The 15,996-nt window shown below is 40.1% G+C and overlaps 1 protein-coding gene across 4 annotated transcripts in view; it reads left to right on the top strand.

Moving 5' to 3' along the window:
- Window positions 1-15,996, top strand: part of SEMA6A (semaphorin 6A) — a 146,887-nt gene that overhangs the window by 109,480 nt on the left and 21,411 nt on the right. For 3 of the 4 annotated variants that reach the window (XM_019554918.1, XM_019554919.1, XM_019554921.1), the window contains one exon: window positions 2,651-2,806. The exons of the other annotated variant lie outside the window; for it this stretch is intronic. In XM_019554918.1, coding sequence (XP_019410463.1) covers window positions 2,651-2,806 — 156 coding nt within the window. The remainder of the gene's footprint in view (window positions 1-2,650; window positions 2,807-15,996) is intronic. 4 annotated transcript variants of the gene reach the window in all.

Genomic DNA, 15,996 nt, shown 5'->3' on the forward strand with positions numbered 1-15,996 from the left:
AGTATTAAAGAGAACTGGTGGAACCACACTTCCTGTCATGATAGATAAAGAATAATACAGTGCCCTTGTCAGCATAATTCTGCAGCCTGAGGTACAGCTCTAAATTAATCATGTTAATGATTTACTGTAGCATCTCAAGGCTGGGTCCATGGTAAAAACACTGTGGATCTGACCTGCTTTTCCTGCAAATGATACCAGTTAAATACAGGAGATGGCTATCTTCATGTCCTAGGTTAAATGTTGTCCCAAGTGCCACTGCATGTAACCCTGTGTGATGAATCATATAAACTACTAGAAAGTATATGGGAAAAGCAGAGAGATTTTTTCTTTCTCTCTGGATGAATTAACATTCAGTGCAGGTCCATTAAATTTAGTAGAATTTAGTAGAATTTAATAGAAAGCAATTTAGTAGAAAGCCGCTGCTTTTTTGCTGACTCCCACTGCTGTTCAACCTTGTGAGGTGGTTACAAACCAGATCTGCCAGATTTAGGCATCTAGCAGTTAGATGCATCAACAGATATTTAGATCCCTGACTCCTGAATTACAGGGCTGTAGGTTATAGTCACGTTGGTCGAAGGACACAGGCAGACAAGGTTCTTTGAGTAAATCTGATTTATTTTATTAGACCAATTCAAATAGAAAAAAGTTTTCCAACTATTCGAGTTGGTCTAATAAAAGAGATCAGATTTACCCAAAGAACCTTGTCTGCCTGGCTCCTAAACTGGAATCTAGGGCCCTGAATTAGATGCCTCAACTCCCTGTACAGCGTGCAAGGAAATCCTGGGCACCTCAAAACATGATCCAGAACAGCCAGTACAGGAAGCCGCCTAAAGTCAGCATGTGCAGGATAAAGCTGCTTAGAGTGTTGTTTTATGAGATAGGTGTTTTAATGTAAAATGCAGAACAGGCCTACGAACACAGTTTGGAATCAAGATTTCACCCATCAGAATCAGTTTCCCTTCCGCTTTTTTTTGCATAGTGGCACAGTTTCAGCAGCAGAAGGGGATTATCCCACCAACCAACTAAAAGATAGCTAGTTAGGGAATGTACCTAGGAGGTGAATCCTTTCATGAGTAAAAGAAAATTGCATCTAGGTTGGTGCTCTAACAAACCACTAGGCTGTTATATAAAAAGGAGTTCCACCTACTTCAGCCAGATTTTGAAGGAAAGCACCAGCTTCCCCTGCATTTTGTGATGACATTCAAACTTGGTGGTATGTGTCAGGCATCCAGGGACTTAGGCAAAGGACTACCTAGCTTCTGGATCCCGCTAAGCCAGGCATTGAATTTGCTTACTGAGTCACTTACAGATTCAGGTGCATCTTAACAGGGTTGGACAGCAGTTAAGCAGGGGGTTTCAGGACTGCAACTTCGGAGTTCCCTGCCTGAATTTCACCTAAGTCCCATTTTAGGTTCCTACATCTTTTGTTTTGGTTTTTTTTTGTTGTTTTGGGGGGGGGGGTTTAGCCTGGCTGGCCATGCCCCATAAACATGTTGTTTGTTAATCTGCAGCATGTCAGAGGTGTTTGCAACAGCCTTTCTAGTAAAAACAGCAAGAACAGTGTTTCGAATCATTATAAAACTTCATGGAACAGGCCTATAAACCTTTCTCCCTGCAGTCGAGATTATGGCTTCTGTAGTGTGTAGCAGCCTGCACGGAAACTGGAGCTTGGCTCCAAATAAATAGCCTGAAAAAAAACATTCTCCCTCAGGGCAGAGACAAATTAAAGCTTGAAAAGGCACAGGCTGATTAAAAAATGTCAGGGCTCCATCCACAGGGAGTCAGTAGACAAATATCATAAAAGTAGCCACAGGAGTCAGTAGATGCTGCTCAGGGTCATGTGACTTCTGTGTCCCTGACAAAAAATCATGTGATTGGAGGCTGGAAATAATGCTTAGTTTCGTGCCTGCTCTCCTTTTAGCTGTATTACACAGTCCCCTTTGGACCAATACATAAGCCCATTTGGGCAGAGACCACTCCAAAGCACTAGAACAGTGTGAGAAAATAACAAAGCGTATGGCATTTCATAAACTTTTTGTCACCACGGGAGCACCCAAGTCCTGGACAGTCTGTCATTCCAGCGGGAACCTGAGGCAAGAATCAGCTGATCTGTTCAGCATGTGGTTAATATATCATTCTCAAGAGTTAGCTATATTAAAAGTTGCACTATTTTAACTTTAAATTAGCTTGAAAATCAGCTAAACCAGTGCAGTGGAGTGCGGACACTTAATTTGCTGGAAATTCACCTTGTAATCACATAGTTTTAAGTCACTGTTGTACTGAATCAAGGCCAACAGACTTGAAAATGAATTGGAAATGAATGAAGAGCGCTCATACCTGGCTGCACCAGTTTAACTCAGTCATGTTAAACCTAAACCACTACAGCTTTGAAGATAAGCAAAGCCAGTGCTTCAGAGACCCATAAACATTCTTTGACTCTTCTGAAAGTGGGTCCTTTTACTGACCCAACAGGTTCAAATTCTGCATTTCCTATGGGCAGTGGCTTCAAACAGCTTTTAAAATGTTGTGCAGCCTCAGAGAAGTCTGTCCATCATTCAGGGAAAGCAGTGCCTGTGCACCTGAGTGTAAGATAGCCGGGCCAGTGATTAATGTGTCGTATCTTTCCTAACTGTATTTATAACATGAACAGGACACTCCAGTTCACTACTTCCAAGCACCACCACTTCTGATTCTCCGGCTCAAGAGGGTTATGATACTAGGATGCTGGATTGGAAGGATCCGGTTGGCTCATCTGAAAATACAGATCATGTGGCAGTGTCATCTCATAATCACCAAGACAAGAAGGGTAAGGCCTTGGAAATGACTTCCTATGATGGAAAGGGAGGGGGGGTGACTACAGTGTAACTGCTTCCAGCTGGCTCAGGGCAACATGTAATAAAATTCCTGCTCTGTAATTAAAAGCTTATCGCAAAGTTAGAAGCAAAATAAGCAGTCTTAGACTTAGCCCTAGCTATTTACTAAGGAAACCACACAACACAAATAAATGAATGTGAATTTACAGCGAGTATGTAGATGTGAGTTGAGGAGGTGGAGATTTAACTGTTTAAGCTTGAGTTTCATCATCATCTTTGATGAAGGATGATTCATTGCTTTATATTAACGATGCATTTCTGTATTGCTTTCCATCTAAATACTCAGCAAGCCTTGATTAATTTAGCCTAATCATATGCAGATGGGCATATAGGCTCATATCCTTAAAGGTACTTAAGCAGCCAACATTTCTGTTATCAATGGCTGCATCTAAATGAGATGCTGAATGCACAGTAACCCAAGACTACAGTGCAGTAGCAGTGCATGGCAGAAAGCATGGCATGATGCTACTGCACAGCAGTCTCAGGTTACTGTGCAGTAGCTTCACAAAAAAGTCATTTGTCGGTACTACTGCACAGTAACTTGGGTTACTGCACAGTCATTTAGTACTGACTGTGCAGTCACATCTCATGTAGACGTGGCCAATGAGATTTAGGCTTATAAATACTTTTGGGGGGTTGGGCTGTGTACAGGGTTATTAATTTTGTTAAGGTGCAAGTAGGTTCTTAGTGGGATTGTCAAAAGCACCTACGGGATAGATCAGGGGTTGGCAGTGTTTTTGGGCAGAATGCCAAAAACACTCACAACCTTGACTTGCAAGTTGTTGGCATGCCAAGGATGGAAGGTGGACAAGATGCAAAGGGCCTGATCCTTGTTGTAGCAGTGCATCCACGACCCCTTTCCTACCACCTGCCCAAGGCACACGTGCCAAGTAAAATGCCGTCACATGCCACATTCTGGCACCTGTGCTAGGGGTTGCCTACCCCTGGGATAGATTGACAAAATGGCTTAAGGATTATAATGCTCAACATTGTAGGGCCTAAACTTTAAGTGCGCTTTTGCCTCAGGGAATCCACAGCCGTGAGTTGCACCACTCGCCTCTACCTCCCTCCCAGACCTATATACTGTATATAGGGACAGTTTAGGCTCCCATGCACAGGTTTTCAGAAAGTCTCAGGCTTATGCATGAGCTATGTACCAGGTGCACAGAATGAGACACTTCTGGTCTTGTGCAGAAGCAGAATTTAAGATGCCTGGACAACTTAAAGTAAAAAAACTGAAATACCCATGGAGTTTAGGCACTTCCAGGATTTGAGAGCAACTGAGCAGGGAATTTGAGGATCACACCTTTAGCCTTTGGCTTATGAATTGCACTTTGGCTGTCTAAGTTGTTCCTTAAATATAGCCCTTAGTCCAGGGGTATGGAAAATGATGGCTCTGGCCAGCAGCTGGACTCCATTTCCCAGCAGCCTCTGCCCAGATGCCCCCCCCCCCAGACTGGCTGGGCAGGGAGCTGCTGCCGAGCTGAGATCTTGGGGCGGTGACAGCGCAGGGCTGCGGCAGAGCCACAATCTGCTCCCTACACACCCCTGACCAAGAAACCCATGCTCATCGCAGCGGTGTGCGGGCAGCAGATTGCAGTTCTGCCCCAGTCCTCCCAAGATCCTGGGGTGTCCTCAGCTTCACCTGCCCATCTCACTTCCAGCCACAGCCCCATCCCAGCCACCAAGCCATGTGCCCTGCTCACACAGGTCCCACCCCAGCAGCGAGTGCAGGGAGGACAGTCTGGGATGCCCAGGCAGCAGGGTTAGAGTGGGCGGTGGCAGCCAGAAGCACCTGCCGCAGCAAGGGCTGCTGGGAAATAGTCTGCTGTGGGCCCTATCTGACCCATGGGCCGGACTTTGGCCACCCCTGCCTTAGTCTTTAGCTCTGCTACAGCAACATTGGGAGAAACGCTTTTCTGCTCACCAGGTAGAAAGAAAAACAGAGTAACTCGTCATACAATCTGAAATGGTAATGGGTGATTTACCGGCAACTCCTGTTTTGTCTCATCAATCTACCTGGGATGTTGCTACTGGCAGAAAAGCAGTCATTTTTTTTTCAGTTCACCTCTTGGTCACATACAGCATTCCTGAGATAAAGGCAAGGTGTCTCAGGAAGTGCTCATGTCTTCTCTCCCCTACAATCCCCAAAAGGAAGTTCTGATTTTCTCCTACCCACTCAGAGAAACAAAGAAGGGTTTGTCTTTAAGAAGGCCTGGTCTGTATCTGTATTGGGGATACAGCTTTGAGGTCAGCTTCTTTCCTGGTATACAGTTGCGTGGGTCCACAGATGTCAATGGAGCTATGCCAGATTACACCAGTAGCAGAGGATCTGTCCCTTAATGTGCCAGAGAGGAATGCAGAAGTGTATATGAATGTTAATGACATTATTTGCTATGTGTGGTTCCACACAGAACAACGTCTTAATGGACGGAAGGCTACTTCTTAAAAGCATCTGGTGTGCCAGAACAGCACACAGTGAAAATATTAATAAATGTATAGCTCTTGGCTTCTAATCATTTTTGCTTCAGTTCACTGACTGATGAGGTAGCTTGCACTGAATAGTTACCTCCCTAGGGAGTGATGGTTACCAAAGAGTCTTATTAGCACTTGACAGGGTCATTTAAATATCATGCATTCTTTGGGGTCTAATTATGAATATTGACAAAGCTGGAAGCAGGCTACACACAATAACAACAATGGCGGCAGAGGTGACCGCATGGGTGTTTATCATGATCGTGTACTTGTGTGCTGTTACTCCTTGCCTTGCCCAGTCAGAACCCACTTGGTTCCAAAATTACTCTCGCTTCAATATTGTAAAAGGGCAAAGGAACGAGTTGTTATGAAGAATTAAACCCGACAATTTTACGCTTACTGTTCTTTTATAAAGATTTTGTTTTCACTTTTGCTGTGGATTTCTTTTCCTTTCACACGTTCACAAAGATTTTTTTTTTCTTTTTTTAACATTCCCTTTTTGTTTTGCAAAGTGCTTTGTGGTGTTCTTCAGTGGTTGTGTTTATTCCTTTGGAAAGTGTTTTCTTTCTTTTCCTGCACTCACAAATGACTTTGCGCTAATTGTACTAATTGTACAGAATCCACTTGCTGCTTTATTTTCTGTGACACTGGTGCTTTGATGATGTCACATCCATCCATATGTTCAGCTTTTAATTCAGTGCAGGCATCTTGGGGAATATCTATGGGGGGTGCTAAGAGGGGGTTCTTTAAAAGGTTTGACTCATGGGAATGTGACATTTGTGTGCCGCAGCTTTAGTAGCTAAATATACTCTGGAATTGTTTCTGAGCTACCTCATGTTTCTTGCCAAGACAAAAATGTGTATTGCAAACCATAGAATAGGACCTATGTGTTGCCATCCCACTGGCTTTTTCATTTTGGCCTTTAAATAATCTCTCCTTGCTACTGCAGAGTGAAAAATCAATTCTGATTGGCAAACTCCACTGTATTTTTCCCCCCGTCTTCCAAATAAAATGCATTTCCAGAGTATGTTTAGCTTTTGTTTTTGGTTTTGTTTTCTCTTTCTTGCTGTGTTTTCAGTCTTAATTTAATTCTGTGTGTTTCTCACCTCTGTCAGAACAATAAACCTCACTTTGCAAGCCTAACCTTCCCTTCTGCTGCCATTGTACTTAGTCTCCCTCCCACAAATAATAATAAAACCAAGCTCCTTATGTGGAATGTTCCAAGGCTTTACCCTGTACACTTTGAATAGTATGGTAGTGCTTTGTCTGTGTATAGTCCTACTAACAAATGTGAACTAGACATGTAAGGCTACTAGAGAACGTAAATGAAGAAAATGAAGTAATTTTCTTCGGGAGTAACTGCTCTTGCCCTTCATTACCCTACTGGCCCTCATCTACTGTCTCCTGTTCTTACTGCCTTTCTTTAGAAATGCCTGATATCTTTCAAGACCTAGATTCATTAGCACAAAACCAGCCAACTGCTCTTTTTTTTCTCTTGGTCCCTTATGTCTGGAGCCTGCCTTTTAATCATAACAGTGATAAATTAGATGCAGCCGTGACTTCCACTTCCTTGGTTTTACCATGTTTTTTAATTCTGCTCCATTCAAGCGAGAGGGATTAGCTGGTTTATGCTACCAAAAGATCAAAGTCCAAGGGTTATTTTTACCAGATTCAGGATTTGCCTTTTTGTCCCTTCAGTACTCATGTAAAGAAAAGATATGCCAGATCTCAACACTTTTTTTTTTTTTTTTTAAAGCAAAATTGCTGTGCATTAACCATAACACAACAGGGGTAGAAATCTGATTTGAAAGTCAAGTGTCCAGTCTATACTGCCAAGAGTAGTCAGTACATTTCTGTACATTATGTGACCATTATGATGAAAATAGAATATGCTGGAATCTCATTTTTTCAGCTTCTCTTAATACCTTCAGCCCTAGCTCTGTTATATAATTTCTGTGCCCATTAGGAAGTACCATCCTATGGACAAACTGGGCAATTGGTGACATCCCAGAATTTATTAATGATTCACAGCTTCTGACTGGTCAGTGCAGTTAGACATGCAAATGAGGGAGACAGGGTGACAGAATTATTTTGTTCAACTCAGTGAAATTGCTAGGGCCAGCCCTTCAAAGTGGCCATCTAGTAAGTACAAAGAAGGCAAAGATTATACATGTAAAAGATGCACCTAAAAAATATTTCCTATTGCCAGAAAAAGGTGGTGTAATTAATTGTTTGAATGACTTTGACAGCATGCACAGTACTGGAGAGTGCACAAAATATAAGGCAAATTCTGCTCCAAAGAGCCAGCGTTATATGACATTTCAGGAATATTATAACTTGTCAGACACTTGTCAGGTACTGTTTCACTTTATATAACATTTCAAGAATTATCACAATAGAGAAGCTAATAATCCAGCTGTTTTAAATTTGTATTTATCAAGGTAATATACACAAGGAACTGAAATGAACACAAAAATGCTCCCTGGTAAAGATGAAGGTCTAGCTTTATTTTGCATAAGCTGAAGTTACTGGGGCTTGTACCTTCAAGCTTAGGACTAGATTTGGCCTGAAGAGTATGTTTTAAATTTCCAGTGTATATTTTTGCATGACATTAAATTATATGCTGATATATTCGAGGACCAGGAGGATTCCAAGCATGTTGATGTAAGAGGTGATAGATAAAATTAATTATTATCCTACTGACATTTCTCAATAACTCAGAAGTGAATTCTGTGTGGCATAGAATTTGCAAAGAGTTTACTTTGAATTATTAGTGTTATTACTATTATTTTTTGTAATTTCCAAAGTCGACCAAATGTTTTGATTTTGATTATGGTCCCAATTATGGTGATCTCACAACCAGCCAGATTCTTGTCAGGCACTGTTTCAGGCATATCAAAGAAGTAGCTGCACCATCAATTTTATCTATGGGACGGGAAAGAGACTTGTGTTCTAGATGTATATACTTGGAGTAAGCTGTATGACTACACTTACTTTTAGTATCCCATATCACTTATATTTAGTATCCCATATCAAAATTAAATAATTGTCTGCATGATATAAAGTAGTATGTCAGCCTCTTTATGGTTTCATAATATTTTCTAACTGCTGAACACAGATCCCAGGTAGATACTGGAAAAGCAGTGAAAATAGAATCTGAGGGCTGATACTTCACTTCATTACCCTAATGGCCTAAATACATTAATGTGAAGCCAGTTAAATATCAGTGTAAAAATAGGAAAGGAAAAATCAGACCTTTCTATATTTCACACTTTTTCTGTAGCATGTAACTAAAGTTTGAAGTATGAAACCAAGCAGTGCTTCATACTGCAGTTTCAGTTATATGAGATGAGAGATTACAAGGCTGAGTCTATTTAAACTTTTTTAAATATCCTTGTCTAGATCAAACCTATTATTACATCTGTATTACATTTAATTATTTTTCCCATTTGGGTATAAACAAAGGTTATTTAGATTAATCTAGTCTAAAGAAAGCCATATAGATTTTTTTCTTAAAACATTTTTAGGTGAATTAGCATCAGATTGCTGTAAACATCCATGTTTATAAAGGGAATATTATTCATATTTGTCGTATACAATAGCTTCTTAATCAGAACCCTAAGAATTTTTCTTTTAAACCGATTAACTACTTGGCTGGACTACTTCAGATAGGTGGATTGTCTAGGGGTTGGGGTAACAAAGACACTTAGCAATGGGATACTGTATTTTTCAACTGTAGGACCCAAATGCAATTCCATATCAAGTCAATAGTGACAGCCCATTTCCTATAGATGGGGATCTGAATCACAAAAGACACCCTAAAAACGGCAGATTCACCAAAAATGTTAAAAATGTAATGGGGTTGGAAGCTGAATGATTTTGTCACCTCTAAAAGTGGTCCTTCACTTGGACTGAGGCGCACAATGGCAGAACAGTGTGAAGAAGCTCTGCTGATATTGCCTGTCTCAGCTTTATGGATAGGGAATGCCTGTTTCCAGGGCCATATAATATCGTATTATCTCCAGTCACATTTCCCTCACAACTTGAGAGAAAGCTAAATAATAATTAATGAGGAATAGAAAGAAAATGAAATAGGAAGCTGACACAATTGAGAGATGAAGGAAAGCTGTTCTAGACAGTAGATTTTCTGAAGATGTTTTGTCCCTGAAACTTTCTTAAGATTGCATATAACAGAATATTGAAAAACAAAGAAGGAGCTATTACTAGGGAGGCAAAATAGTAGCACGATTCATGAACATACTGTGAAACAGGAGGAAGAAGTTATGTACTGCAGGACAGCAGTTCCATTTCCATTGGCTCCTGAACTGAATCTTACTTAGATCCTTATTGCAAGAAGTAATTATGGTCTCCCCTGGTGGATTTAACCACAAAGCTTTTTAAAGAGATGTGGGCTACTTTGGGAGTTTTAAGAATGGCAGTAAAACTCACATTTTGAGAACACAGGTATAAAGATCAGGAAGCAAATCAAATGCATTTACAGTCCAGCCAGATCACACAAGTAATTACTTTATACTTGATCACAGTACTTTACTTGACTTTACATTTTCAGAAATGAAAAACAGCTTTATGACTTTCTTTAGGCCACTTAACTGAAAGGAAAGACAGATTTCAGTTAAAAAATAGCAGTGGAACCATGAGTAGCCGCATTTGGATCAGCTCAGAAAGCTACAGAGACCTGTCAGTTGCTCCAAGGAGAAAGGTGGAAATATTTACAATAGAAGCTGTCTGCTCAACCTGTGACTCCAGGGCCTCCCCAGGCTCCCTAATCCAAAGAGCTTTTTCTCTGATTGGATCCCTGAACTACAGGATCTACAAGTACAAACAGAATAAGTTAAAAATAGAGCTCGTCAAATGTCAGATATGGCTGCAGGAGATGGTCTTTATCCCTGACCTATGTAATTATCCATCTACACAGGTTTAAAGGTAGGCAATCCATTTTATAGGCTGCCGTGAGCAAGAAATAGAGGTCTTAATCATTAAAACAGGGAAAAACTGTCAATGTCCCTGGACTTTTCTCCACTTCTTCAGTAAAAGTGACTGTGTCCTATACATCAAAGAAACTACTCTGTGATCAGGGCAGCACATGCATCACCTGATGGCCTAGATTCTCAGCTCTGTTCATTCATTACCCAACAAGGCAAATAGAGCACACATTTTTTTTACTCTTTCATTCTGCAGCCTGTTCTCCACTAATCCTGGCATCCTTCCCACTATGCCAGTGGTACTCAGTCTTTTTAGACTCAAGGCACCCTCCATTTGGCTCAAGGCACCCCTTGGAGCGTACCAGCTCTTACTTTTCACTCATTTTCTTGCTACAAAAAATAGTAGAGCAATTCTTCTATTGTAAAGAATTCAGAAACACCTCAACAGCTCAGATTGTCTTTAACACTATGAATTCTTTTTTGAAATCTCTGGGTTTATATTGTGAATCATGTTTGTAAACCTAACAGTGCTGATATTGTGTAGCAACCCACAGCATCTTTGAATGGATCTCAAGGCACCCCGGGGTGCTGCAGCACCCTGGTTGAGAGTCATTGAACTAGACTGAAGGCTGATGTAAAGTGTACAGGCTGGCTTGTGACCCCACCTGGCTATCTGTCCTTTCACAGTATTTAATGAAGAGAACGCGAGTTCACATGCTCTGTATATATCTTAGTTAGTCTATAAGGTGCATCTCTACCCTGCCTTCTGCCTAACTACCTCTACCTTTATATAAAAACAGCCAAAGGACACGTTGAATGCGACTATACCAGTCATCTATATACTATATATATACTATGTCATTTATACCAGTTTGGTGATATCTCTTCTGGTACCAGGCTACCTCACCTTCCCTGAAAATCTTCAAGAGGAGACTGGATAGGCACCTGGCTGGGGTCTTATGACCCCACCCACCCCCAGTGCTCCTTCCTGCCCATGGCAGGGGGTCGGACTAGATGATCTGTCTAGGTCCCTTCTGACCCATTGATTCTATACCTGGGTTGAGGACTAGTCAGTAAAAAAGGAGCTTGTCCCTTTAAATTTAAAAACCCTAATAAAGGCTCTGAACTTTATAGAAATTTAGGAGCAGAACATCTTAACTGCAGGAGAGTCTTAAGGCAGCTTTTTGTGTTAAATTAATGCCACTATATAATTAAAATGTCAATACTCTGTTAAATTAAAGATATTTGAATAATTCATTTTCCTATATAGTATGTGCCTAGATTCAATGATTATATTAATTAATATGGAATATTTCCTGAAATAATTTTATGAACACCTAAATGTTGAGGATCTTGATTAAGAACACTCTACACTACACATATAATCTGCAGACTATTTAATAGTTCTTTACAAAATACTGCCTATATTCCTTTCAAGTAAATAACCTTCTGAGTATTATCAATACCCTTTTCTACATTTATGGCCTTGATATTCCAAGATCTTTGCACTAGATTTAAGGTTGTAAATAAAAACAGATAAAGTTAGGTTTTTTCTCACTAAACAATGGAGCTTAAACTTACTAATTAAAGACTAACACACCTAATTACAAAGTGTAAGCGGTGTAATTCAGATTTTACCATGGTTAATTGTATTTAATATTAAATGCAACAAGCAAATATCATTGCATTTCAAAAGCAATGTCTCCTAAAAATGTCCTCAGTTCAGCAAGATGCTTAAACATATGCATAATTATAAGCACTTGAGCAATCCCATTGACTTTAATGAAATTATTCAGCTGCTTAAAGTTATGCGTGTGCTTAAGTATCTTATTGTAATTTGTTCCAGGCTTGCTACTTATTTTATAATTGTCAAAAAGCCAAGAACCAATGTGAGAGGATATTCCAGCATAATTAGCTATATTGCTTATGTGATAACTTAAAGACTACAACGTTTTCTATTTTTAACTGCAATTATTTTATAAGCAGTCTCCACATATAACCCTCAGCAGGATATTATAGGCAAATGTGGTAGTGATGCTGATAGTTACACTGACACTTCTCAGTTGCTTTAATGCTTTGCCAAATGTTAACCATTCAAGCTTTAATTTTCTATGCCACTGACTACTTCAGACTGAGTTCTTTTTAAAGTTTCCACTAAAATGATACAGCTACCTCTGAGAAACAGGTTAAGGGAAAAGGCATTTATTTGCTCATGGTTAAAAATCTCATATATGCATTATTGTGAGAAGCTGTGGAGCAGGGGTTTGGAATTTGATGAGGAAGTTGCCTTTGTCTCTGTCTTTTGCCAGTCCTATAGAAAAAAATGCCAAAATCTAGTGCAAGCATTTAAACATCTCTAAACATAGATGAGCTGATACTCAGTCATAAACTTTAGTAGAGCTATGGAAATGTAGGCCGAGTATCTGCCTTAGTGAATCCACACAAAGGTACCCTTGGGAATACTCATTTACTACATGTAAAAAGGATATCATAACTTGCTCTGCAGCATACAGCTTAATGTATGGACCACAGCTTCAAAAGTGGCCAAGGAGAACACAGTGCATCTCAGAAGTGGATGCTGCAAAACTACCACTGTATTCCCTGGATCCTGGGAACAGCTATGTTTATCATACAAAAGAGCTGCTCAAAGGACACGCCTATTTATTCCAGGTGCTGGGGCCCCTCATCAAAATGGGAATGTTCCAGCCATCTCTCTTCTGCTGGCCATAGGAAGGGCATGGCATAAGAGTCTATATCAAGTCTATGTTATAATGAGATCCCTATGAACTAAAATGTTTTTTTCATCAATTGTTAAGCCAGCCTTCTCCCTCCTGACAAATCTTCTCTCAGAATTTTTTATTTTCAATAATTAGAAAGGGCAAATTATCTTTTAGAGAAGTTCTTAAGGGGGCCCTGAAAACCAGAATACTTAAGTCTTTTCACAGATTCCAGATTTTTTTTTTTAATCTCAAATTTTCCATTTTATCTTAATGGAACAGGAAGTAATCGGTGTCTATAGGCTGCTAAAGATGAAGACCTGATTTCCAATTCTGTAGCTCCTAATTCCTCATCTAAAAGATATAATTTTAGGTGACTCTGAACTAGCCCTCAATATTTAACTGATAAGAAAAATATAATCATCATCATAGACTGTGAGGCAGAATATGCCTTGCTAAAAGTCCAGTCAGGGCACTTATACATGTGCCTGATGTGTTCTAATTAGAACACATCGGAGCAGACTCAGTTAATCGAGAACACTCCAGCAGCCTCGGCGTTATATGTATTCAGTGTCCCCTTGTTTCAATATGGCGGCAGAGGTGCTTTAACTAAAGCTTGTCAAATGAGCTTCAGTTAAAGCGCCCCTGCTGCCATTTTGAAGCACAGGACGCTGAATACACAAGACGCTGCAGGCATTTTGATTACAGGGACTCCTGAGAGCCATTCTAATTAAAATGCCCCCCTCCCCCCCGGAACACATACAAAGACCCCCTCAAGGACTGGGAACACCAATTCAGTGGACACAGAGGGGTAGATCCAGCTGATGTAAATTAGCATAGCTCTGCACAGTAGTATGGCAGTTTTTTCAGGTGTCCATTTACATCAGTCTCTTAGGCAGGTTTCTTTTTGGTAAGTTTTTAAAATCTCAGGGGAATGACCTTTACCCATATAACAAAGCCCTTTCAGCAAGGCAGTCAGCCGTGGAAAAGAAGCTATCTTGCTTTCAGTAGCAGCTAAGCACTGGTATTTTCTAAGAAACAAAATCTCAAATGAAGATACAACTTGACATTACCACATCTAGCACATGCATAAGCAGCTCTTTCACATTCCCAACAACAATTTTTGAATTTGAAAATAAAGACAGCTGTATGCTTTGAAAAATATGCCATCTCACTAAAGTTCCATCCATTCCATCCACAATTGTGAAGGAAGAAAATGAAACAACTGATAAAAAAGCAACAACAGATGCATTTTAAGTTCTAAAAGAAAGCTGTTGTTTAGCATCACATATTCATATGAAAAAAGCAAAGACTTTGTTTTATAGAGAACCTAAAAAAATACTGCACTTACTAAAGAGTGTACAGTACCATCTGAAGCAGTGATAGCAATAAGGGAATTTGAGAATGGTGTAAGAGATTTCCCAAATGGCAACTCCAAAGATGGACACTTTAGTGAAATGATCTAGAAATCTTTTCAGATATTTCGGTTGTTCCATCAATCTGTTTATCAGAGTTTTACCATGTCTTGGTTGGATGCCTAACACTGTGCCTCTAGGGGGGAAGTAAAAGGTAAAAATATCAAAGATTTTTCCTATCTGTTAATTTCATGAAGTAATCTACTAAAAATTATTGGCAAAAGTCCTGCCACCACAATTACTTACCCTACCATTACTAAGTCAGACCAACTGATCTGGCTATAAGCCAGGATTAGACACAAATCATAATATTTAGTAAACACTAACCATCATTGACCACATTAAACAAGCTAACAAAAGGGCCCTTGTTTTAGCATTATATGCAGAGAAGACATTTGATCATTTCTACAAGACTGGTTTTTGTAGTGGAGAAATGTAATTTCTGCATTAGTTTATGGCATCCATCAAACGGCTTCACAATTCTCCATGTGTATTCTCTATTGAGTGGCTCCCAATCAGAGTCTCTGTAAGAGGGCACAAAGCAGGTGTGTCCTCTGTCACTTCTTCTATATGCTGTCTTCACTGAACTGCCTGAGTTTGCTACAGAGACTCTCCAGAGTTATAAGGAATCACAACACAGAATAAAGAACATTGCTCTTTTTGTCGATCACATCCTGCTTTATCTCCACAAAACACTGCTATCCATTCAGGGCCTTAAAGAGACCTTTCTTAGAAGCCTGCAACACTTTCTATGCTTTTGTCTAAATACAGCCAAGTCTGAGGGGACATCCTTAAGCACCTATGCGCAACAACGCTGATTAATTTTCCATTCATTCATCCTCTGATAGATGCAGATACCTCAAGGAATAAATCTTACCAAATTTAACTAAAATATGGTGCTAAAATGGCAGCTCCTTTTCAGTGCCTGATATCACGATGTTCAAAGATGATATAATTTACCATTACATCAGCTTGGTTAGAAGAAATGATAAAAATGAATGTGCTTTGACTATACTGCCCACCTAAGAGCTAAACAGCCTATGCTGAATATGCTGTGGAATGAAACCAGGATGGTTGAGAGGCAGAAAACACAGAAATGTGTTAACCTCTCCAGTGGAGAATTCTATGACTGTAGACCAGAAAACATATTCTATTCCAAGGGGGACAACCTGTGTCATGGATGCCACAAGTGGCACAGGAAGCCTCCTGTATGTGATAGTTGACAGATCAAAGGAGCTGGGAGCACAGTGGTAGATAGGGTGGGGAGCAGAAATCAAAGGAGCAGATCAAGCAGGGAGCAAAGGGAAGGAAGCAGAAAGCAGAGCAGTGGATGGGGTAGGGGAAGTGGATCAGAGTGGCACTTGGGGATGGTGTGGGGCTAATTTATAGCATGCCTGCCAAAAAGGTTGGCCTCTACTGTTCTTGTCTATGCATTAATCTACAGATGTGCAAAAAGCCAGTCAGGTACACCACCTGCATTCTCAGATTTTATGTATGTAGGCTGTGAGGTTTTGATCCAGAATAGGCATAAAAAAGACACTTAACTGAGAAATGTGTGTATATATATATATAT

The sequence above is a fragment of the Crocodylus porosus genome, unplaced genomic scaffold, assembly GCF_001723895.1.
Source record: "Crocodylus porosus isolate Cpor-Errol unplaced genomic scaffold, CroPor_comp1, whole genome shotgun sequence".
NCBI classification, from domain to species: domain Eukaryota; kingdom Metazoa; phylum Chordata; order Crocodylia; family Crocodylidae; genus Crocodylus; species Crocodylus porosus.